Raw genomic sequence first — 25,933 nt, forward strand, 5'->3', positions numbered from 1 at the left:
CCTGGGCGGAAAGCCGTGAATGTCAAACGAGCAGCGTCGGGTGACGGCGACTGACTGCGGTGCACCCCTTCGACGCCTGCATCGCTGCGGTGTGTGGTCGTAGCTAGTCGTAGCGAGATGATCTTCACTTCAAGCAAGAAATCTTGCCATACCCTAGTCATGATATGGGTGCAAGTGTTCGACGACGTGGGCTCTCTCACGTAGGTGCAGTTGTCATCAAGAAAGGTACATATCAACAATGTTTGGCGTTTGAGGCTGAAACTATGACGCATACTTTATCTAAACCTAAATTTATCGGTCTGCGGCTACAAACATTTTCGTTGACGTTGCTTAGATGATGTAACCATTCAGGCCTCGCATTAAATGGTGTTGCGAACTCTTCGGTTGTGTATGAAAACCTATTTTTGCCCTAATAAAATACATTTTCAAAAGGACAGTGCCTTCTGCTGATACATATCTTTCAATTTACAATGCAGAGGCAAAATAAAATTAACTGTGTACGTCTACCACTTAGCATAAGCACCTTTTGCCATTCATTCTTGAGCACACTCAAATATCAGCTTAGGTTGCTCTTGTTTCAGAAGCTTTGCCCTCCTTTGTAAAAAGAAAAAAAAAAGTAAAAAAAAAACTTTACCTTTGTTTTCCTTCTGGCATTTAATACAGACTAGTTTATTTTGCAGATCACTCACAGCAGATATCACCGTGGTACATACAACTCGAACGGCCGATGAGACTATTGCTATTACAATAAAGCTTTCCACAAGAGCCAAAAGGAGGCTTGTAGGGGTGCACAAGCACATCGAAATGAGATTGGCGCTTCCGGGGCTTGTTTACATTATGCATAAAAACAGGACGATCGGCAACCAGCTGATCGCAATATAACACCAAGGATACCGATGTTTCCATACATAGAACGCAGGATAAAGACCTCAGTCGTCCCTTGTATGCTGTAGCTGTCATACTTTCGATCCAACCGCTTTTTAGCACAATTAACTAGAACAACCGAAGAGTTCGCAACACCGTTTAATGCGAGGCCTGAATGGTTACTTCATCTAAGCAACGTCAACGAAAATGTTTGTAGCCGCAGACCGATATAAGTTTAGTTTTAGATAAAGTACGCGTCAAAGTTTCAACGCGCCAACATTGTTGATGTGCACCTTTCTTTCAACCCAAGTACATTCGGTTCAACTTGAGAACAGCTGCACCAGCGTGAGAACTCACGTCGAACACTTGCACACATATCTTGACTATGGCAAGATTGCTTGCCTTCGACTGGCTTGAACACTTCATTTGTAGCATCACGGTAGGTCTTGGTTGAAGCGATGATCGTCTCGCACACGTAAACAAACAGAAAACAGCACGCTTTGTTTAATTTATACGCTACCGATCTACGGGCATCGCAAATCTATCCCCCTCTTTTCCGCCATGTTGGATCGATCGGAGCGCCCCTTATATTCGCTCAAACTCCTTATGCTCCGACTCTATAACAATGCAAATACCTCGTTCATTGGACTTTTAAAGACTACCGAAACCGACAGATTAACGTCTACGTCACTACCTATTTCGGAACACTTGCAAAACGTCAGTTTTGGAATTCCGCGTGCATTACTGGGCACAAAATAAGCCTCACATGTCGCTACAAAAAATGAGCGGTATACTAAGCCACCACTGCGTCGAGAAAAACTCCTTTTAGAAAAAGTTTGGAATGATTCAGCATCTCGCGAGCGTCAAGTGTGCACGCGGCCAAAAGCACGACAGAAAGCAACAATTACGTCCGATCGTCTGGCTGCCGAGCGCCGAGCCTCAGCTTCCCCCCCCCCCCTCCCTCCCCCCCCCCCCCCCCCCCCCCCCCCCCCCCCCCCCCTATAGGGCACGCTCCTTTCGTAAACAAATATCCGCTAGACAGGCCGAGCACGCGGCCAAACGGCCATACGTGAGCAAAAGGCCGCCGCGCCGCACGCACCACTCCAGCAACGTAAGCGACGAAAGCGCACAGCCAACACCACGCACAGCACACTGCACTGCGTGCGTACAAAGAGTGAGGAGCATTTGCGCTTGCACCACTTGTGCCCTGTCCGAAGCGGACACCGTAGTGCGCTGCGAACACGCGAAGAACGCATGACGTCAAGGAGCCAACGCCGCGTCGATGAAAGAGAGAGAAAGAGAAATGTCGTTAGACGTACGAGTAAAACAAAACGAACAAAAAAAGTGTCGACGAAATGTAGTAATATGGTGGCTGAGTAATAAGCTCTGTCGAGCAGTGAATGTCGAAGAAACGATCTTCGGATGACACATCGATGAAACAAATGTCGAAGAAATGATCTGCCGATGAAACATCGCAGTGTCGATGAAACAATCTGTCTATGAAACCTTGTTCGACGAACTGATTGCCCATTATCAAACTGCGCGTCAAGAATGACGCGGTTTGCCGCATGAAAAGTGGCGCACCCTACATGATCGAGAGCGCGACAAAGAACCGCATGGGGACGGCCGCAAAACCCCAAACCACTCCAAACCAAACCGAGCAAAGTCATGCCAAAGTCAAACCAATCCAAACGAAATCAATTCAAGGACGGCTGCATGTATCAAGATAATGAATGCTGACAGTATTTTATAAAGGCCGAGATGACTGAAAAACAATGCCAGCCGATGATTCTCCTTCAATCGCAGCCTACTCCGGCAAGCACGGTCGATCAACAAAATCAGAAGCAACTCAAGTGAGAAGAAAACTCGGCCACCGCGGCCTCTGTTCATAGAATAGCATACGACTGACAGACACCACTGTCAACAGGGATTATGGTGAGATTTCAAACCGTCGTCACGTGCAACCACCCTACCTAATATAACCGTTCCCTCCCCCCCCCCCTCCCCACACACAAACAAAAAAAGAATGGGTCGATGCCCATATGTTTACTATATATAAATTCTGCATAAACTTCCGTAGAAGTACCTGTGGGTGGCACAAGAAAAGAAACGGAGGTGATATATGTAGTATTTGTTTATCTGTGTACAAATGAGCGAGGTATGCACAGCGAGGCGATGTTCTAATCACTGCGACATTGTCTGTGTAACCTGTTGGAAGGCGCGTTTCTGTTTTCCCCGCCGCCCTTGTCAGCAGGCGAAAGTTAAACGCACCCACTTTAGTCAGCTTGCATTTAGTTTCTTTCGTAATTCATCCAGGTTTACGAAATTTGGTAGAAATGTGCGGAGCATAAACATTAACATAGTACATTTCTTTCAAATTAGATTAGTGGCTCAGAAGTTTCCCCGCCGCACGACTCACGCGAAGACAAACCAAAGGCTTGAGAGAAACAAAAGAAAAGCACAAAGAAAGCAACCGGCAAGCGTGATGACCTGTGAGTGTGAGGACCTGTGAGTGTGATGAGCGTGAAGACCTGTGTGAGGACCGTGAGGACCTGTGTGAGTGTGAGGACCGCGAGGACCTGCGAGTGTGAGGACCGTGAGGAGCTGTGAGTGTGAGGACCTGTGAGTGTGATGAGCATGATGACCTGTAACAGTGAGGACCGTGAGGAGCTGAGAGTGTGAGTGCCGTGAGGACCGTGATGACCTGTGAGTATGAGGACCGTGAGGATCTGTGAGTGTGATGACCTGCGAGTGTGAGGACCATGAGGAACTGTGAGTGTGATGACCTGTGAGTCTGATGATTCGTGATGACCTGTGAGCGTGATGACCGTGATGATCTGTGAGCGTGACGACCGTGATGATGACGGCGGGTGAGTTTTGGTTTTGCGTTGAGCCGTGAGGGTGAGTCCGGGTGATGATCCTATTTTGAATAAATCGTGATCGTGAGTGGGCGTGAGTTCTGATTGAGGAAAAAATAGTGATCGTGAGTTTGAGTGAGGACAGCTTAAAATGCCGACCTATGGCGACGAACTGATGGTTGTCACTGAACTCGACAAACGATCAGGGTGTCACAGTTGTCTTCCCTATTGAAAAAGGCCAATATGAACTCGGCTTATTGGAAATATTGTATTCCAATGAAGTTGATGGAAACCAATAAAAACTTATTGTTATCCGATTAACCCAATACGCACGATGGGAATTCATATCGGAGCACAATATCCCGATATTGTATGCGGTTATTGGTATACAACAGGATATTGGAGCACAATATCCCGATATAACTTGCGGTTATTGGTATACAACACGATATCGAAGCACAATATCCCGACAGAACTTACGGTTATTGGAATAGAATACGACACCGCGTGCATATTGGTGACCGACATGGACATACTGTGCGGCCACACGATATATAAATATCGGTCGTCGATCACGGACCCAAAGGAGAATACAATATCGCGTGGATAAATCTCGGAACGAATTCCAAGTTACCAACATGAATTACGTCGGCATATACCGCGGACTAAGAGGATACGTAACACAGTATTGATCGCCCGTGAAGCAACATGTGGATATCGGTACGCCCACAATACGACATCGCGTGAATGATATTGTAGAACAGCAGGAGTTACCATACGACAATACGAGAGAGAACGATATTGGAGGGGGATACACACAGAACACAAACGTTCCGCGTTGCAAACACATTCACATTGATCGAAAGCGCAAGTGTACGTACGGCACACAGTACACACAGCCTCGAGCGCTTGAAATGCTAGACAACCACCAAACCATTCAGAATAACTAGCTGGGACACCCGCGACCTACCTTTCAATGAGAAAGCCCAATAACGACGTGCTCGTTGGAGTGATCGTTTTCAAACAAATGTTTATTGCAGTTTTAATGCAACAAAAGTTAGGTTACCGATGTTGGAACCCAAATCGAACGCGATACGTGACAATGTCAGTTCGCACGATAAAATAATGAGGATTAATGGGCTTGACAGGTCACGTGCTTCTTACCCGCACGTTTATCGATATTGACCCACCTTTCTGGGTAATCCTACGTCGTACACAAAATCCACAACCACACGCGAGCACATTTCACCCACCACTCTTCGTCGCCCGTTTCGCAAGATTCACACACTGTAAAAAACGACGGGAAAAATACGTGCATTTGCGCCATCAAACGATACGTTACAGACTCGTTTTACGAGAAAAGTTTCTATCGTCAACCCGCGCGCGCGAAAGCTCGAGCGCTCGAGCTTCGGAGGCAGTTCGAACTCCGAAGAGAGGCGAGCCGGCGCGCCTGCGCACATGCGCTGCCAGACAAGCGGCTGAGCGAGCCGCCGAGATTGCGCCGCCATTGCGCAACGACCGCGACCGCGCCAACCCGGCGGAACCGACGGATAACAGCTCGTCAAGTTCGTCGCACACTTTGCTTGTGGGTTCCAAGTGAAACCAACGCACTTTCAATCGCTTCGAAAGGTACGTATAGACGACTTTATTACTTGCAGCATTGAGTGCAGATCAAAGTGAACACTGAAGGACAGAAGGGAGACATGATGTTTTGAAATCGCAGCTTATTTGAACGCATGCGTCCCCTGCTGAAAGCGTCTGGCTGTGCTCTGTTGCAGACGTCATTTCGACTGCGTGTACTCTGATGTAACGTCAGTCAGTGTTTACACTCGGCTAGCTATCACTCGGCTTGTTATCTCATGTGCGAAATAGACGTAGAAACCAGCGCCTCGTCTCTTTCGGATATTCAACCTCCAGCCCCCTGGCTCCCAGCGTGCTTACCGGCGCAAACCGTTCGACGTGTTGGATTCCTGGGCTCGTTCGAAGAGGCGTTGTTTAACGCTCACGAGTCGCCGAAGTGGTACCGGAGCTTCTCTTTACGAAAGTCGCGATCGACGCTGGGCTCTGAGCTCGTACTTTTTTCTTCCCTGGTAGACTAAGAGTGCCGACCATTCATCTGTGGTGCCGACTGGCGCCCTGGCGCCGTACGAAGTTGAGAAAAGCTAGCGAGTCTGTCAGATTTTCGTGACGCCGCCCTACTGCTCTGCTACCGGCTGCGCTCAACAAATAAAGTAAAAACAAAAAAAAACGCGTTTTTTTATTTTCAAAATTTTTTTTTGCCATGTTTCATTTTAGTCGTTGCAAAGTAAATCGCGGCCGTACGTCGGTTGACTCCCGATTACTGTCTCTACATCGTAGATTGTCTCACCACACTGGTGCCTCGTTGGTGTGATCTTATTCTGATATCGTTACATCTTGCTTTTTCATCTTGGCACACTTCTAGACGACCTTCTACACGTTACACTCCTTGTCGACATGTCGCTGGTGTTAGAGACATCTGAAGTCGCTGTTTGCTCACTCCTTGGTGCACATATTTCATGTTCAACATCAGGTATCTGAAGGAGGCGCCATGAAACCCTGGAGTTTGTTTAGAGGCACCTCAACATACTGTATACAAGTGTCGTTTTGTGTGTTATAGTTTCCTACAAAACCAAATTGCACTTTGTTCGTAATATACGCTATAACTGTTCACAACAATTAAAGTTGCTATGAAACATTGGCCACGAGAGGTGACTCGGCCAACGCAGCCTGAAAATTCCTCGCATAATTTTCTTCATGGGTCATTTTGGACATTGACAAATTTTCTTGTGAATAATGAGTGTTATGCACATGTGTTCTACTTTTCGTACAGGTACCTCAGTTAGATAAACCCCAGTAAAGGCAGCAAGACCGTCTCATGGGGTCACACCAAGGATGACTGCATTCCTGCTCGAGTCCCGAGTCTTGTCACCAAACTTCACTGAACATAATGGTACATTCCGTTTCCTTAACTTTTTCTTCTGAAATATGTTTTTTTTTTTTATTGTTGCTTTTTTCTATTGAAAAAAGGGTAGTACAACGTTTAAACACCCAATTTTTTTTTTTTTCTTTTTGTAAAATGTAGTACATTGTTTAAACACCCAAGCGTTCATAAATGGTCTCTGTACCAGACAATAGGGTGTCTTATACTCTGTTTCATACTCAGCGTGCAACGCTGTCAAAGGTACTAAAGTGGTGCGCATGAAAAAATAGAAAAAGTGTTACTCCGCGCGTTTCGTGGACGAGTGGTAGGAGGCGCTGCTCTGGCGATATTGACGTCTCGGTGGCCGTGGTTCAAACCCATTTTACGCGCAAAGATTTTTTTTTTTCTTTTTCTTTTTTAGACATTCTTTTTCTGCAAGATTGTGCGCATTGACGAAGTGCATATTTCAGTTCCTCCTTCTTGATTTTTATTTATAAGTCGCCGAGAGGCCAGATTTCTACCATCTGGTCTGCCGCTTTGCAAGTGTTATTTGCCTCCAGCACAGAGTTATATTTTTCTTTCGTGCAGCGTGGAATGAGGAATCGCCCTGATAGCGGCCTTGTCCCAAAATTTATAATAAAACATTAACGACAATAGTTGTGGCCTGTACAGTTTATTTTGAAATAGCTGTCAAGGGTATTAATCTCCCTCTCGGAGCACTTGCAATGCACCTTCAGGCGAATGGCGTTCTGTGAGAACTCGTCATGCTTGACGGTCCCCGTGCTCGAAACTTTCTTGCTGCGAGGTCTTTGCTTCGGGGACGCCACCTTGCCAGCTAGGCACTGTGCCTTGCACTTTGCGACAGTACAGGGCACACTCCAGTGTTGTTACTGGCCGTCTCCAGGACTTCACGACCGAATTCTCCGGGGAATGTGTTCTTACACTCCCGTACACATTGGCGATCATCTGCTTGCACTCTTTCAAGATTTTCGCACAACGAATCTTCGAAAACATCCGAGCAGGAAAGGTACTTGAGCTTGCTGCGTAAGACGCCATCTTCTCAAAACCAGCGGCTGCCACACGGATGAACACGAAAACAATTTAAGGTGGTTTACATTATCTTTTCCTTTTTCTTGAAAAACATTTGTGCTCCGTTGAAATCATAACGCCAATATCAGTTACTAGCCCCGAGGAGGCACATTTTCCGACTTTTTAAAATTTTTCTGCAGGGGACGCACTATCTTATGGGGCGAACGTAGGCACGGTCAGCAATGCAAACCGGTGCGCTAGCTTTGACTGTGTTGCACTCTATGTATGAAACAGAGTATAGGATCGCTTCAGACGGGGCAACCTTTCCAGCAATTTTGGGGCTGCTGGCGGGTTGTTCCCTAGTTTTCCCTACATCGACACAAATTGCTGAGATTGGGTCCGGCTCGCAGCGGACGAGCAACTCTGACTACTCGGAGATGTTTGAAGCGGCAGCAGCCAATCAGGAATGCAATATTTTCACGTGACACCCCTGTGGTCGTGATGATGAGAACTGAGGACTTAGTTCTGGTTTGAAATGGATCATTTTTGAAAATAAACTGTTTCAAAAAGACGAGTAAGTATTCTCAGCCAAATTTAAAGATATAAAAACATGTTTTTAGGATATAACTGTGTGTCTAAATACTGTAAGAAAAATAAAATTTCATGATGATGATGGCAAGTCGTAGCAATTCGTTTGCTGCATGTGAACACGGGCGGCCCGTGTTGCTGGTGTTGCGACATGAAGTTGCTGGGCGAAATTGTTCCGTCTGAAGCGGGCTTTAGGGAACTGAATTCAAGAACCGTGGAGCTCTGGGGGCAAGCCCACCTGGAAACATTTTTTTTCTTTTTTGCCTTTTTTAGTATTTAAATAGATATATATATATATATACATATATACTTTTTTTAAGTTTTAACATATAGATGCATAATTTACACACTAATTCATTTTCAGAAGCGCTTTTATTCACACTCTGTGGCTTTCTAGTGCTTGCAATAGCTTCTCGGTGAGCTAATGCCAGCTCTGCAAAGGGAGAGGGATCTTCCCACGCTTTCCAGGCAGTAAAGCTGTGGCTTGCACAGCTCTAGTGTGTCACACCTCGCTCACTGGCTCCATCGCGAAGCATAGGTGCTTCATGAGTCACGCCACACCGTAAGCCCAAAAAACGGTTGGGTGACAAACCTGGGACCATTTGTCACTGCACTCAGCTATGGTATGGTGGCATGGTCGGGGCATGAAGCAGGGGTACAGCTTGGAAATGCTGATCTTCATGACATTTTAAACACATTTTTCATTACTTTTGTGTCGAGTTGTCAGCATTCTAAAGGTGAGAAAGCAAGCAGTAGCGACAGCAAGAAAAGAAAAATTTAAGACCGCTTTCACCAAGAATCAATTACGAGCACTAGAAAGGCATGGAGTGTAATTAAAACGCTTCTAAAGGTGAATTAGCGTATAAATTAAGTAGTTGTGCCTCAAAAATACAAAAAAAACAATGTAAATATAGTTATAAGGATAAAAATATACACCAGGAGGACTTAAACCAAAACTACAGTCTGTAAGTTTGAAATTCGACACCTTAAACCACTTGGCCACCACCCAATTTTATTTCCAGGTCGTTCATTGAGGTATATGAATTTTGTTTGCAGCTGTCGGCTGCAAGAGAGATTGCCTTATTTTCATTTACTTTACTATTCCCACCAAATATGACAAGTGATAAAGTATAGAACCTCATTTGGTTGGCCGAGGCACTGTGCTTGCATGAAGGCAAACTAGCCTGTCTTGCTGTGTTCATATTTTGTTTCATCATCTGTTTAGGATTCTGTTGTCGCTCATCAAAAGAAAAAAAAAAAAAAAAAACTGACTAATTCTGATTTATTCTGGTGTGCAGGTACCCTTGGCAGTAAACTCTGCTAAATGGGGCAAAATATAGATACTTTTTTTTAGCAAATGTGCATCGTTTTAGCAAAATGAGCTACACTATTTGACTAACATGAAACAGAACGAGCCTCTCCACTTGGGTCTTTTTTCATCTCGCAGACACTATTTCCTGCTTTTTGTGGTTTGTATCAGACTTTTGTATTCTGTCCGGCCAAAGCATCTGTGTTACACTAAGACTGGGTTCTTTAGGATATCTACAGGTATTCTTCGCAGCAAATGGCTTCCAATCAGGAACACGAGTTTGTCCTCGGCCACCGAGAGCAAGTATTTTCAAGGTGAGCTATTGCCCGCCTATGAGTTTTGTATTTCATTCCTCTTGAATGCCATAACTTATGTGTAGTGGTCTTGCATTAGTATTTTGTTGTCTCTCTTCTGCAAAAACACCCAAGTTTGACTAAGACCAGGTTCTTTCTTATACATGCAGGTCTTGGTGGCAAGCACCAGCCAATCAAGGCCAGAAGTTTGCTCTTTGCCGCGCATGGCAAGTGTTTTCAAGGTGAGTGATTCACGCCTATCTGAGTTGTGCGTTTCATTCCTCGCAGACACTCTATTTCCTGTCTGTATAGTGGCCTTGTTTCAGGCTTTTGTGTCTCTGTCCGGCCAAAGCATCTGTGTTAGACTAATCTTTAGGATATGTGCAGCAATTCTTGGCAGCAAGTGGCTGCCAATCAGGAACACGAGTTTGTTCTCGGCCACCAAAAGCAAGTATTTTCAAGGCGAGCTATAGCCCGCCTATATGAGTTTCAGCATTCATCAAGGAGCGCAAAATCAAAGCCCGGGGGTTGGCCATTGCAAAAATGTTGACTCGGAAGCGCATAGGAAGGAAGCTTTACAAAAGTATCCACCTGCCTCTACAAGTAAAACCGAAACTAAGAATGTGGGTTCCATTTGAAAAAAAACAAAACAACATTGTCAGCCCGAATTAACTCGGGGGCGGCACTGAGCAAACAAGCCACGGTACGAGTATGCTTGGTTCAGGCGTTTGTAGGGGTGGTAGATGATTCGGTGTTTTCTAAAAAAAATATTTTTTTTTCTAAAAGTGTGGTGGTCGAATATTCAGGGATGGGCATTGAGTCGGGATGTTAAGGTAAAAATTTCATCCACATGCCGGGATTCATGTGCCTTGTCCCCCTAGCGAGGGGGACAAGGCCTTCAAAATTTTGGGTTCGCAAAAGGGGTGCGTCAGTATTGACGTCTCATTTTACATCATTCGTCTCAATTTAAAACGCACTATAAATGACATGCCTGAGATTCGTTTGGGTGCACTTCCTCTCAGCAAGTATATGGTTCTGTCTCAAAAAGGTCTAATCTGATGTTGACCGCTCCTCAGGTCCCCACCGACGATTCATCAGGACGAGACCCGACCGGGACACTAGGGAGGAACGGCTTAAGCAAGGGAGGCTACATATACGACAGCTTCTTGCGGACAAGAAACGAAAATAGATAGATGGTGTGTGTTTCATTTGCTATGCCTTTTGGCGTGCACATTATGTTTGTTATGTTTCAAGATTCCTGCAGAGTTTGGTTTCAACTATTGTAAAATACCGAGCATGCGCCCAGGTCGCAGAAGCGCCTACCCTCTGATTCGGAACGATCCGCAAATAAGCAAAGGTCATACCAGACACCCATCCACCTGTTTTGAGCCATGCTCAAAATATTGAAAGAGCACATCAAGCGTCAGGTGCTGTGGCGCCTTTGCCACAATAGCGCCAGTCGCAGGGCTGACAGATCCGTGACTGGCGCAAGCCATGGCATGGCCTTTGGGAACCAGGGAATTGAGATTAAAGAAGTAGCGCAGAAATTGGAGGCGAGTGGTGAAGGTGAGCAGAGTTAACAGAAAACAAGGATGAAGGGAGTTCCGTCGCATGAGGCATCTGTGTCCCGTGCATGTAATTTTGAGTGTGCTGTAGGTGGCTACCCAAAAAAATTGTTACTTGGACGTAACTAATCGCAAACCTGTCTTGCAGTTTCCATGGCCCACAAGCCAGCCGGCGCCAGTTCGTTCTCGTTCAAAGGTGAGGATTCTAGATTTTCTAGATTGCTCTGAAGCAGCAATACTGAAGCCGGAGAAGCGGTACGGCATATTTAATTGACAGAATGACTGGGGACGCTTTCACTGAAGCTTGTTTTGCTGCAATACACATGTGTATTGCAGCAAAACAAGCTTCAGTGAAAGCGTCCCTACTCGTTCTGAGCTCCGTCAATTAAAGGTGCCGTACCTGTTGTCTGTCTGGCTTCAGTGTTGCTGTAGGCGACAAAACGTGTGCCCAGTTTTGTCACAAGAGGCATATTATGTCATGCACATGTAATTTTGAATTTATCGGGCTTAGTGTGCTGTAGGTGGCTGGTCAAAGAAATTGATACTTGGACGCAGCTAATCGCAAATCTTTCTGGCAGTTTCCACAGCCTAAGAGCCAGCAGGTCCCAGTTAGCTTTTCTTCAAAGGTGAGAATTCCAGATTCCCGAAGGAGGAATACTGAAGCCATATGACCGGTACAGCATTTTTAATTGACGGAGCTCAGAACGACTGGGAGCTCCTGCAGTGAAGCTTATTTTTCTGTAATACAAGCGGGCGACATTGACACGTGCCCAGTTACGTCGCAAGAGGATATCTATGTCCCGCGCATGTAATTTTGAATCTTTCAGACTTAGTGTACTTTACGTGGCTACTCAAAGTAACTGCTACTTGGACGCAACTAACCGCAAATCTCTCTTCCAGTTTCCACGGCCTACAAGCAAGCAAGCACCAGTTCGTTTTTCCTCAACGGTGAGCATTCCAGATACTCTAGTTAGGTGCGAAGCAGGAATAGAGAAGCCAGAAGAGAGGATACGTATATGTAATTGACTGAGCTCAGAATGACCTGTGGCAGTGGCATTGAAGCTTATTTTTCCACAATCAAACGCAGACATAATTTTGAATCTACCCGCTTGGTGAAGGATTGCTACTTGTCGCGAACTAATCACAAATTTTTATTTTGCAGTTTCTATATGGCTACAGCTAGCAGGTGCTGTTTTCATTAAGGTGAGGATTTCACATTCTGTTTTCAAACATCAAGTTTTTGAATGAGAGTCCTAAACAATTAACTTTCTTTTGCAGTAAATGCCAGATCCTCCAGTTCAGGAATATGTTAAATATATTTGGTATGGATAAGTCCAGTGTTTTGCTTCTTTATTCTCAATTTCACAACAGCAACATTTTTTTAATTTATCACTCAGAAATACACACAAGAAGAGACTGCGTTACAGAGAAATGTTGCGCTGAACGTGATATTCCAACTCGTATATAGTTTTATTGGTAGCCGATATAATATATTGGATTCCAATATCCATAATACGCTGAGTATATTGGAATTGTAAACCCTTATTGGATCCCCATACGGCACATGGGGATCCAATAAGGGTTTATACGGTATTGGATTCCAATATTTTCAGCGTATTATGGATATTGGAATCCCATAACAAATCCTTATTGTAATACAATACAATAAATGTAATGTTTTCCAATACACTGTCTATATTGTATTGCAATACAATAAAAAGATATTGTTTACCAATATCCATAATACGCTGTTTATATTGGGGTTTTCCAATAGGGTTGAAACAGTCCGGCATATGTTTTTATGAACAAGTAGAATGTCTGGCCGTACTGAAACATGTCATACCAATCTCTGGAACAGTGTGTCGCATGCAGAATTGGGCAGCCACAACTTTTCGATCAGTGAAGCAACTGCAGCTCTGAGACATGGTCGCACAGGCGGAAGAGCGATGAGCGGCCTTTCACATCCAGACGACGGTAGGCCATAAAAGCAAATTTCTGCAGTCACGTCAGCGGGAAGAGATGCTTTCTGCTGTTAGTCTACTCGTTTGCAGCATTGCTGACATTGATGTGGTGCTCCCAGGCATTATAGTCACTCATTTATGAGAAGACAATGGGTACCGACCTGTAATGCTTGATAGACATCTAACAGGAAGTCGCCTAAGCCCTAAAGTGCCCTTTTACGAAACCACAGCATGCAGCTGCATTCAACAGCTTGAGCGCTTTACTCATGTCCTCGTTACTTCATCTTTCTCCTGCTCAACAGACGGTTCCCCTTCCTACCAGTGCACCATTGGCTGCAGCAGCACACTGACTCGTTGTGGACAGGGGGCACTCACTGTGCACAGGGGGCACAACATGACCATGCTCATTTACTTGCCTGGAAATTAGGTCCAGCCCAGACCGCATTCACTGGCTGAAAAAGCAGTTCCCTTCCTAAAAAAAAAGAAAAGTTTATGTAAGGCACTTACATGAAATATACAAGATGTAACCACAAAGCTAATATTTCCTAAGGTGCTACTCCTGCTCCTGGACTTCATCTTTAGGGAAGAGACTTCTGCAAACCGTATAAAATGGTTTGACTTCAATCCACGGCTGTCACAAATGAGAGAGTGGCAGCGTCGAGACTATTAACAGCCGAAATAATCAAATAGAAATTAGAAAAAAACTAAAATTTTAAAGAGAGCTTTTTGATTACAGAAGGTTAACAACCCTGCCTCTGCGCACCAAACATCAGTGACAGTTCCACTGCCTCATGCACAACATGTTCTGGGCCACAGTTTTTGCCCGCGAAAGCCCGACGAGGTAAACATAGCTGCGAAAACTATGATGCCCGGTAGCTACTTCCTGGTTTCGATCACCGAAAGCACAGGCACCGCGCCCAACGCTTTATGTAGTGGCGCCCATTAACACAAGCCTTCGTAGAAACATGTAAGCAACACAAAATAACGTTTAAAACAGCCGAAAGAGCGCTTGAGCCAGGCCGCGTAGTTTACAGTTTACATATCCGAGAGTACTACGCCGCATAGTTTGCAGTAAGGAAATGTTGTAGAACACTTACCTACTTTGAGCACCGCTTCAATTCACAGTCCTTTACCTTCCGCATCGGGAGTTCCAAGCGCTTTTTCGTTACTAGAGTCCCGTAGGAAGATCCTATGAGGATTTTAAACTTTCTCGTTGAGGCGTGTGGACGCGGCACCGGAGTCAGGCACTCACTCGAATACCTTTTCATGCTTGTTGAACCCAGATAAGCATTTGTTTCTCGTCTTCAGTGAATCCTAGTTCAAGCTTCTCCCGAGTTTTCATAATGAAGGAGACGTCGAAACTCACTTGACGCCAAATATGTCCACAAGCGAGGGACGCCAACGAGCAAAACGAAATGAAACAGGCCAGGAGCCATCGCTCAAATGAGCCAACGTTGCTAGACGGAAAAGCACATTTGTCTAGAAAACGCGTACAACGTTAGTTTCGAAACCTGCTAAACAGCATCTTTCACGATTTGCGTTTCGTAAAGACATGCTATGAAGAAAATTTTAAGAAGCAACTTCTTTTTGACGTTTGAAACCCTTTTTAAGAGAAAAATTGCAACCTAATCTCGCTCCCAGGCGGGAAGCAGCGCGAGCGCTCGCGACTTGAACGGGACTTGACGAAGGAAGTTCGCGGGAGCGTCTATGAAACGTAAAAGCCAGCTTGAGCGTTTTCAAGTCGAACTTGGTGTTGAGGCGGACTTGAGCAAGTCGAAGTTCGGCTTCAGTTGAAGTCACATCTATGAATTCGGGGGTTAGAGGGCAGTTTCTACAGGAACCGTAATATATTTAAACAGTAAAATAAAGGATAGCGTTTTTTGTTTGTTTTTTTCGATTTTGCCTGTCTTTTTTTTTATGCTAAAGTTCCATTATAAATATACGTACTTTCCGTCATACTTTTGTAGTGTTGTCTTTTCCCCAGAGCGCAATCGCTCTCGGGGACCGACAGTCACATTGGCCACTGTACGATAGGAGCTTACCGTTCAGACCAGCGTTCCAACATGACTATCCACACGTTGATCGACTGCACCTAATCCCTCAAGTGGTTTTAAACTCTTTAATGTAAAGCGGAATGCCATCCTGCGACACCCCGGCCCCTCCGATAACGGCCCGACCAGCGGCATCAATGCTCGACAGTTTACGTCATCTCATCTTGTTGTTACACCACTGATACGCGAACACACGGTCACATCGGCGATAATTCCAGTCTTTTGTTCACAACCCACAACACTGCCGACACTGCCATCACGATGTCGCTGACACGAAGAAATACCGAACCACGTTGACGATGTTGCTGACACGCAGAAGAATCACGTTGAACGCCGGTTGGCACTCGGCACGGGACAACGGAACCGAACTCAGCACGGAAGGCATCCAGGCAGCCGGCAGGAAAACCTGCCTTCCTTGGACGCAGTTCCCGCGATTTCCATAACGTCGAAAACGTCGACACAGTTCCTCGTGGTTTCGCTGCTGTAGTTCCGCGTGTGTCCCGCAAATTGGAGACGGCCGTCTTACCCAGTGTATGTAGCGCTGCTGGCACTGCTCCGGAACTTCGCTGTTTCTAGCGGCTTCGTTAGCTCGTTTGATAAAATTAGTGGTAAAAACGTAAATACAACCGAAATGTTCTGCACGTTTGGACTAGAAGACGGAATTACAGGCGGCCTTCGCTGCCGCTGAAGCTCAATCAACTCAACATTAATTTATTAAACAACGTGCGCGATGTGCTCGAAAAACGAAACCGAAAGAAGATGGGTCGGGAGGGCGAAAGCTTTCTCCGGTCTGCCTGGAGGAGGAAAACGTCTCGGAGAATAATAAGGACTTTAATTTTCCTCTCATCGGTCTGAGTTTGTGTATGTGTGTTTTGTTAAACAAAAAAAAAAAACAAAAAAAAAACACTTTTCTGGGGATCGAATCGTTGACCACTTGGTCAGTAGGCCGATGTTCTACCCCTGCGCCAACTGAACAAGGGGGAACTCGCCCTCCTCCTTTCATCTGAACTGCCGTTCCTCCCTTCTCTGGGCAACTTGTCCGCAACAAGGAGGAACAGTCGCTTTTGCTACCTTTCTCCTCCCTTTTTTCTTAGAGTGTAGTTTCTAACGACATGAATTGGAAGGTATTAGTGGGTACAAGTAAAATACAAATAGTGGAGCTAAGGCCTTTGATACATGCTGCGCACCCCAGAGGCGACTGGGAACTAATAAAATTAAGGTGTGTAGAGATGGGCTGCGGGGGCGTGCACATCGAAGTAGGCGCGCACCCTCGCAGCCCTTTTCCACCACGTAGTTGTATTAGTTTATAGTTGCCTCTTGGTAGCGCAGGATCTATTCAAGGCAGTGTTGATGGTAACGCGTTGCACGTAACGTACCCGTAACGCGTTAGTTTTTCGGTAACATGGTAACGTACTCGTTACATTTTAGAACAGTGACATATAACGGACTTGCGTTACTTACTTTATTTCCTTGGGGACGTAGTTACCTTTCTCGTTATATTTTCCAAGCAATACATACACTTAAATTCCAACTATTTTTTAGTGCTTTTAGGCGCCAAGTCATGTATTCTTGCACTCATCCTAGATAGCTTCAAAAGTTTGCCTCTCTTTTCCCCACTCAAAGAGTCTCCCTTCAGAAGACCCCCGACGCCCACGCTCTTTGTCCGTGTATCGAAAAACGCACTTTACACAAATACCGTTGCCGTCAATTTTTAAATAGAAAAGTAACAGAAACGTTACGTGCGTTACATTTTTTGGCAAATTTGGGGGTTTTACGTGCCAAACCAACGGCGGGCATCTGGCACGTCCCAGTGGAGGACTGAGGATTAATTTCGACCACCTGGGGATCTTTTGACGTGCAACCGAAAGCTCGGTTACACGGCTTCTTCTCCGGAATAAGCCTCCGTCAGATTGCGGGCACCTCGGCCGGGATTCGAACCCGCCACATGGGGATCCGTAGGCCGACGTTCTCGCCTCTGAGCCACCGAGGTGGCTGTTACTTTTTTGGGTAACGGTAACAGTAAAGCGGTCCTCTTATATTGAAGTAACATAGTTCGAATAAGTGTTCTTTTTTTATTTGCAAGTAACGACTAACGTATTCCGTTATCTTTTCGGTAACTTGTACAACACTACTTCAGGGAGACCCGCTCCGCTGTTCGCATTTCATTCGTACTCCATAGTACATGTTTGAAATGTGTGTATGTCTGCCTTTTGAGAACACTTTTCTTTTTTTTTCTTTTAAAGGGGGCAGTAAATAATTTAGCAGACACAGTTAAATTAGGTGCTTATAAGACCCTAAAAGCTAGACTCCATGGGGCGGTTGTGATGCGAAAATGTGACGAATTTTGACCGGCAGCTTTTGCTCTGCGCGGGAAATCAGCACTGGATGCTACGCTGGGCGCATAGCGAGCTTGCCGTAAGGCGAAGTTTGTCAGTTATTCGTCGTATAATTCGCTCTTTGCAGATCAGCTTTAATACGTTCGTCTCCGGAATATGCTCAAGTAATTTAAGATTTACACGTGCAGTGCCAAATAGATCAAGCTGTGCGTATTCGGTGGCTTGCAATAGACTTTGTTTATTCTGGATATCTTTGCACGGAATCTATAACTGAATCAGTGGGGTGTGTCCGTGGGTGTGTGTGTGTGTGTGTGTGGGGGGGGGGGGGGGGGGGCAAGCTATCAGCCTTGGCTTTAAGAAGAAAAATTGGAGGGCTAGGAGTAAGAAGTAAAATTGGATGGAAAATAGCACTTTAAGTACTATTTTTTGGTAAAACAAATTTAGTAAAATAGCTTGAAGGGCGACTTTTTTGTTGGAATTGATAATGCAGAGGACATACAAAACATTTTATTTGATCTCTGTTCAAAGAGGTGCTAGTTCTCTTGGGGGATGGGTAACTGATTTTGTTAGCGCACTTCAGCTGGGAACATGTATAGCGGACGCTCGAGCAGCAGAATCCAGGGATCCTGGGTTCAATCCCCACCCCTGCCCGTTTTGTTTTGGATGGCCATGGTACCGGCGTGCGGTCGTGTATCACTACTGCGTGGTGAACGTTGAAAAACACAGGCTAGTAGTCTTACTCTACTGGCTAAATTTTCCGCCTACAGCTGAGACATCGGTCGCTCATCAAGGCACACTAAATTACGGCTGTATAAGCATACATAAACCATTATGTGTTCCTTTAAAATGCTGCTGGGGAATGATTTTGTGGACGTTCATGTTTGACCGGAAATCACCTAAATGATGAACCTGTCCGTGGTGATTAGCCGCTGTTTTTCTTTCTTTTTTGTTGTTTCTTTGTTAAAAAAACACGCCTCCGTAACAGCTCATAAGAGCTATCAGTATTCTATATAAATAAATAAAGAAATAAACGCGCTTTGTCTCAAAAAAAAAAAAATATATATATATATATATATATATATATATATATATATATATATATATATAAGTGTATGGGAACGCGACAGAACAGCACAGCGACAAAAGAGCACGTCAGGGTATGTGCCAAAACAACACGGCGTCAAAACAGCACTCATGTAGCAACTTCGCGCGCGCTCGTCACCTCTCTCTGCTCGATAAGTATCTTGATCCGTCAGTGCTGCAGCACTGACGGATCAAAATAATTATCGAGCTATATATTACAGCCTATTTAACGCTCATGAGCGTTAAAAAGGCTGTAATAGATAGCGTTTCTATTACATTTTGACGCTGTGGTGCTTTGACGCGTGCTGTTTTGACCGCGCTGTTTTGTCGCGTGCTGTTTTGTCGTGTGCTGTTCTGTCATGGTGCCATATATCAATGTCTTATGAAAGCCCTATTTATTTTATTATGCTTAGATTAAACGACGCTGTGAAGGATTACAAATAACGTGAAACTGAAACTAAAATAACGACACGACAAACCCTAACGAGCGCAGTGAACAGCGCCTCGAAGATTTACAAATAATGATTCTGAGACTAGAAGGACGCCCGACAGAGTCAAATAGGCACCTCGCGCTTATTCGTATTTCTTGAGATAAAAAATTTAGCTCGTTACACTTAATTTTCAATGTCGTGTTGTCTTTCTCGTCTCAATATCGTTATTTTAAATGATAAGCGGTACAGTTTATTTAGAGCACGAAATAAAAACATCAGGTAATTTCGACCCTGCTGTTTTCATTGCGTGATTAATGTGCATATAATATTGCATTTAATTATAATAATATTGGCTATACTAAACAGCACAGCAGCGATTAAAACAGATACCTTGGCAGACATGCAATCTATTATGAGAATAAACAAAGCGCTCAACATTTAAGATACGCGAACTTACACAAAACGATGTACAACTCTCTTAATTCCAGCGTAACATATCCGCCGTTACAGCCAAATGAGTAACCCGAAAATAAGAAACAAAAATTCAATAAATTGTTCATTTGTTGATAAAAAAAAAATAACCCAGTTACAAATATTCATCACAACTTTTTTTCTTTTTTCCAGGCAAAAGAACAGAATGTTTTTTTTGGGTGAAGGAATGGTTTCTTGGGAGCCCGCTGAGAGACTGCCGTTTTATAGTCAACCTATTTTGTGAAAAAGGCTATGGTGTGAAATCCCCCGAAAAATGCGAGTGACAAGCTTCTCAAGCAGCAATAATAGAACTTTAGGAACTGGCACAGCTATCCCAAGAGCTGCTACCAGTTAAGATAGTACGTTTTCAATAAAGTCATTTAACAGTGAATAATGTAATAAGTTTAACCATAACATCTAGGCCACTTAATGTAAAGTTTTTCTCCAGTTTCTGTGCAAACCCGCACGGATTTTCTCTGTTGGTACTTGCACATCGGCTTAGTACGGTTCAAATGTTTATTTTAATAAAGAAAAAGCAAATGTAAAAAAAAAAATGCTGTTAAAAAACTTGTTTTATTGGATAAATACTTGTCCTACGTAATTTTTTCCTCTGGATAGAAGGTCACTCTTTTCACGTGATACTAAACAGCCTACATCAGGTATTCTCCTAATAAGTAATTAAATTGTGGCGCACAATTGGAAAACAAAATTATAGAGTTAAAACATCCAATCACAACAGTCGTGAAAACCTATAGACTTCTTAAGCAACGGTTCCTAAAATGTAATAATAAATATTACGTTTATACCAGACGCAAAGAAAAAAACAATTGAAATTGAATTGAAGGCCATCACTTAGTCTCAAAAACGGCAGCAACTGGTATGAGAAATAGTGGCAGCCAACGCTCTAGATTCTAGAATTTGAAGTTCTCTGTAGACCTTTAGTATTACTGCTAGCCAGGGATGCTAAAATATTTAGTCATCGTGGCATATGCCTCACAAGTATGCTGTCAATTAAAGCATAAATGTAATGGCATTTTAATAGAACAGAAGTGAAAAGCCTTTTAATATACGAAAAAATACCTGTGATATTTTTAGTTATACTTACTCACTGACCCATCAGCGAATGAACATTTTATAATTATGAGCATATATCTAATTCAAAGTCCTGCACTGGCAATACAAGCCCTGAGCGAGGGGGCGACACAAGGAACTTCCGCTGTTCCGTCGTCCAGTTATTCACAGTGATGTTGGCATCGGCTGCTAGAGGCACTACTATGTGCACATAATCTCGCTTATTCTCTCATTTGTATAAGACATCGGGCAGTTTATTCGTGTTTGCACAAAAAACAAATTAGGTAGTCAGTTGTTTCATGGGGTGGATAGTCCAATGCCCATTTGGAGCCCGGAAAGCAACCACTGATTTTTAAAGCTGCTTCCAAACAGAATACTTGCACTCATCATCAACATCTTATTTGGGCATTGACCTCGCGACAGCAGTCTTCGTTCTACACTGCAATACAAAACTCTGTTAAAAATAGATTAATAAAAAGCAGAGAAAGATCGAGATATCAGTCTAGAAGAAGTTAAAAAAGAGAGCTCTGGTCCTCTGGCAAGCACGCGCGCTTGTGCTGTGCATGTATCATACAGGGCGGCATGATTGCGCTTTGTTTTTATGTGCCCACATTATCTATACTCCGTTTCATGGTTAGTATACAGCGCTGTCGAAACTGAGCGAGTGAGTGAGTGAGAAAACGTTTTATTTAAACTTTGTAAGGTGGCAAAGAAGTTGAGAATCAATGACGATTGCCTGGGCCCGTTCCCTTATAAAGAAGAGGACAATAGATTCGTACACTGACGATTTTTACTACGGTATAGTCATGCCTAGGGCGTGGTGGTGGGGGAGGAGTGGAAGGAAATGCAAGTGTAGATAAAGGGCGACTCTATCTGTGCATGCCCAGGCCAGACTATCTTAGGAAGACGATTAGGCTAGCGAAGACCGTCTGTCGTCTTTGTTTTTTTCCCCCCAGCCGAAAGCAGGCATGAAGGAGGCCTGTCCTGCGGTTCGAGAGCGGCACCGAGGGCTGCAGCTAGATTGTTCTTCTGAGAAGGTCGCACATACCCACAGGAGATGTCCTTCGCCGGCTGCCACGTCTGCCTTGCAGTAAGGACAAGAGTCGGGTTCTCGCTGAAAATTCTCGGGGTGTCTCCTGGGACGTTTGGCGTTGTCCCCTTTTTTAGACAGGCGGGTGTCATTAGCGCTCCTGCTAGTAGTCCTCACAGTATTACAATTCGAAACTTCTTATAGCTCCCATTGGTGATGTGCATTCCTAAGGAGGACCTTCGTTTCGTCTAGCTTTCAGCGCGCTTCCTTCCTCACCATGGCTTTGCCTCTTTCAATGGATTTACCGGGTCGTAGCTTGCGCCATCATGTCCAGCGGTGCCGTGGATGCCACTGAGGGATGGAGCGCGATACCCCCTCGGCGGGGGCTCGGTCTCGTTTCCTGCAGTGGCTATGTGGCTCAAGATTGATCCTATTAAAGCCTTTACGTATGTCTGGCGGCCAGTCGGAAGATCTTTCTGATTGCCTGTTTATTTTTGTGCTGGGTACTGCACGTTTTTTGCACGTTGTACGAGTCTCAACTTTCTCAAGCTTGAGTCGTTCTCTGCGCCTCGGTCCTCGTCTCATGGCCTCCAGCACTGCCACCGCTTCCGCCTCCTGCGTGAATGATATTTCCTTGTCGTCAAGAAGTTTGGCTTTCGAAGATCATGTGCGGGGAGAGTTCCAGGCTGTCGCCGCTCGGATTTTGTCGTCACCTTTCGCGCAAGCCGCGTTCGTGTCGCATAACTCGTCGTTCTCCCGGCCGGGGGTTCCATTATTTTGTCGTGTCTGTTCGCATAGTTCACTCTTTTCTTGGGGTTTCGGGCTGCGTTTATCCTGCGCGGAATAGGGCGATTTGGCGCCGCCAAGATACGGTCCCACGTAGGTATCTGGGGTTATATCTGCTGCCTTGCCGTCCACCTTCCTTCTGAAGAGTTCTGCGATCGCCGTGCCTTGGGGTGTGTGCATGAGTATGAGTCGAAAGTTATATACTCGCTGTTTCGCGATGTCGTTGACAGAGGGCATCGGAACCGCAGCTCTGATTTTGGCGTACTGGGAAAGTCCCGATATACATATTCTCGCCTCGTTGAATAGGGTTCCCAGCTTGGTTTTGTGGTGGCTACCAAGGTTTTATTAAGTGAACTCCATACAACACCTTAGATACCAGGGCGGCCTGAGCCATGGTCTTGGCCACCCGGTTCTCCGAAACCGCCGGCATACGTGGCCATTCTTCTCGCTATGGACACTCCCTGTTTCTAGGTGTCGCGCATTCTTCCTATCTACGTGGTGGGGCCGACTTTGGAGTTTAGGATTACGCCAGGAGAGCGTGTTCCTCCGTCCTCTCGATGTCCGTGCCGTGGAACGTGAGTTTTACCTGGGCTCGCCTCCAGCCCTGGCAAAACACCATGTATTTCGTCTTTTCGGGCGACGGTTTTAGGCTTGCTCAAGCCAAGAAAGCGATCGGACGAGTCGAGCCGGCCTGACAGAGGCTGACCACGCCTGGTCGAACTATGAGAGGCGCCGTCGAGTTGAGAGCCAGAGACGCAGTAGAAACGGACCGTAAAACATCTGTCCCGTAAGACGCAGAACGAGCCAGCGACGCCAAAACCGCTACGTCGCCATCTCCGCGACGACCGGAAGCGTGGAAGCCGGGAAGTTAGAAAAGGCGCGGCAGCGGAAGCCACTGGACGGAAGTTTTACGTTTCGGTTTCGCTTTTCTCCGACGCCGGCTACGGCTGCGGGCTGGTGGGTTTGCGGCTGGGTGCGACGACCCGAGGGGCCACGAAAAGACGCCGAGTTGGCCGAGTACGAGTCACGGCCCACGATACGAGCAACGGGCCGTTTGCCGCTGTCGACGGGCGATGCGGTATCCGCGGCTTGGTGTCACTATCGGTTTGTTGCCGTGCACGTTGACTCAAAGCTCGAAGTTATGCAGTTCCGTTCCGGCACCAGCCGCACCACGTTTTGCGGTGCATCGCACGTGGAGGCCTTTCGACGTATTCGGTTAACCTAAAGATCGTGCCCGCTGTCTTCGGTGCTGTGGAAGAAGTTGGGAGGCGGAAGAAGCATCAAAACCAAGGCGTTTAGGACTCCCGGCCGAACCGCCGGTTCACTCTGAACGAGAGGCGACGTGTGTGTGCAGGCTTTGAGGAAGCCTCCGCGTTTCGCCGCGCCAGACCTCGCCGATCGCGACTGGACCAACCGGACCCCGAGTCCGAGAGGCTCTTGCGCAGCCACGAACGGCACCGAGTATAGGATCTGCTCGTTCTGCGCTACCATGCAGTGCTCTACAGTGCTCGGAGCTCTCGGTGTCATTCGTGCTTTCACCGAAGCCTCTCTGGCCCCTTCAGACGCGCAAGTCGTACTTCGCAAAGGTTTGGACGGGGCCGCCCTCACCGCAAAGGTTTGGACGGGGCCGCCCTCGGGAAAAAATTGCGGGACCGCTCTCCGCGCCGCCGACGACGTTGGCCACCGCCATGTTCTCAGCTGTTCACTCGCTCCAACAGCGAGCGCCTTTAGATAATCCTCCCCGTTCCAAAATGCGATGCGATCCCCGTTTACATGGGCTGAATGAATGCGCACTCGCCATCTCGATCCACCTCTGTCTAGCGACTTTAATGCGATGCGCTTTGCGCATTATGCCGTTTACATGACCGCATAATGAATGTGGCAACTGGATTCAATGCGACTAAGTCGCATTCATGTAAACGCGGCTTACGTTCTTTTTCGACATGTATGGTGTATGTAACGATACCAGTGGTAAACGATGGACGTTTTTTTTGGAAGATAGCGGTCGTCTTTCTGCAAGTATGATGTGGTTATACCGGTGGTCCTGTGATATAAGCGTTTGTTGGATAGATGGCGGTCGCCTACGTCATCGGACGCAAAATCATACCAGCCACATCGAATCATATCGGCAAGCAAACTGACTGCCAGTATAGACAAACCCGGAGCCAGAGCGGTGCCGGTATCTCCAGTTATGAAGAACGCCAAACCAAACTAGTTGCATTCATAATAACACAAAAATTATTGTGGTGTCATACCAGAACTGTACAAGCAGCAGGTTTGTTTCTCGTACGTTTTTCCATTGGGGCCAGGGACAAGAATTATATAAGTGACACGCCCCTATCCTTATCTACAAATGAGTTTGAATTTTTGAAACGCGGGCTGAATAGATAGGGTAAACAGGGTTTTTTGAGGCTACATAAGGTGTGCATTTTCAAATAACTTTAGTTGAGAGTGCGCCTTGTCCTGTTTCCTTTCGTCTGTGTCCCTGTATTTTTTCGGCGCTTTTTTGTTTGCATTGAACCAACTGGCCCATATCTCCACTTTACTGCAGTTTATTTCTTTTGAAACGGGCTCTGTTCTATGTTCTCCTAATAGCCATCAGTCCGTTTATCCATTAATTAACCTTGTCGCCCTCTCGCGCTGTCGAGCCAGGCGCCTTTTATATGCCATCCGCCGTGGATGCTATCCATGTGAAGTGACCGCCCTCTTCAACGGAGTCCAACCTTCTACTGGTCATGCCAGGAGAGTTTGCAGAATTCTCCGGTCTGAGACCTGGAAACAAGTTGAGAGGTACAAGGATTGCTTGAAGATCACGTGCTATTCTTCTGGTGCCGGGACACACGCTGCAGAACAAGCCTTCAAAAACCACCTTCGAACAGCGGCACAATGCACACATGTCCTTTGGGAGCAAGTCCGGACTTCGCTGGTGAAGAAGGGTGCCGCCAGCGTCAGGAAGCAAGAGGATGTCACCATTCTTGGAGGTGCCACTTTACCGCCAAACATCAAGTCTGCCTTAGACCACCTACCAAAGTTTAGCCAGGAACCGAGATTGTGCCCTGTCACAAAGCTGTCCTTGGTGAGATGGATGGGCGGCTTGGCTGCGCCTGAGCACCAAGAACGATGCGTGACCGACGGCGTGGACGTTCTCCAACGCACCGCTGGCCAATCAACGAGAAGCTTCAAGACCAGCAACATCGTCACCTACTTTTCGGAACACAACCTCAAGCTGGTTGCTGCTGACAAGGAAGGAGGATTCGTCGCTGCTC

The 25,933-nt window shown here is 45.8% G+C and overlaps 1 protein-coding gene across 1 annotated transcript in view; it reads left to right on the forward strand.

Moving 5' to 3' along the window:
• LOC120848726 overlaps window positions 1–20,064 on the forward strand; it is a 106,099-nt gene extending 86,035 nt beyond the window's left edge. The window contains exon 5 of the mRNA XM_040220739.1: window positions 19,934–20,064. Coding sequence (XP_040076673.1) covers window positions 19,934–20,064 — 131 coding nt within the window. The remainder of the gene's footprint in view (window positions 1–19,933) is intronic.
• The last annotated feature ends 5,869 nt before the right edge of the window (window positions 20,065–25,933 follow it).

This window comes from Ixodes scapularis, unplaced genomic scaffold, assembly GCF_016920785.2.
Source record: "Ixodes scapularis isolate PalLabHiFi unplaced genomic scaffold, ASM1692078v2 PGA_scaffold0__279_contigs__length_252992795, whole genome shotgun sequence".
Taxonomy (NCBI): Eukaryota; Metazoa; Arthropoda; class Arachnida; order Ixodida; family Ixodidae; genus Ixodes; species Ixodes scapularis.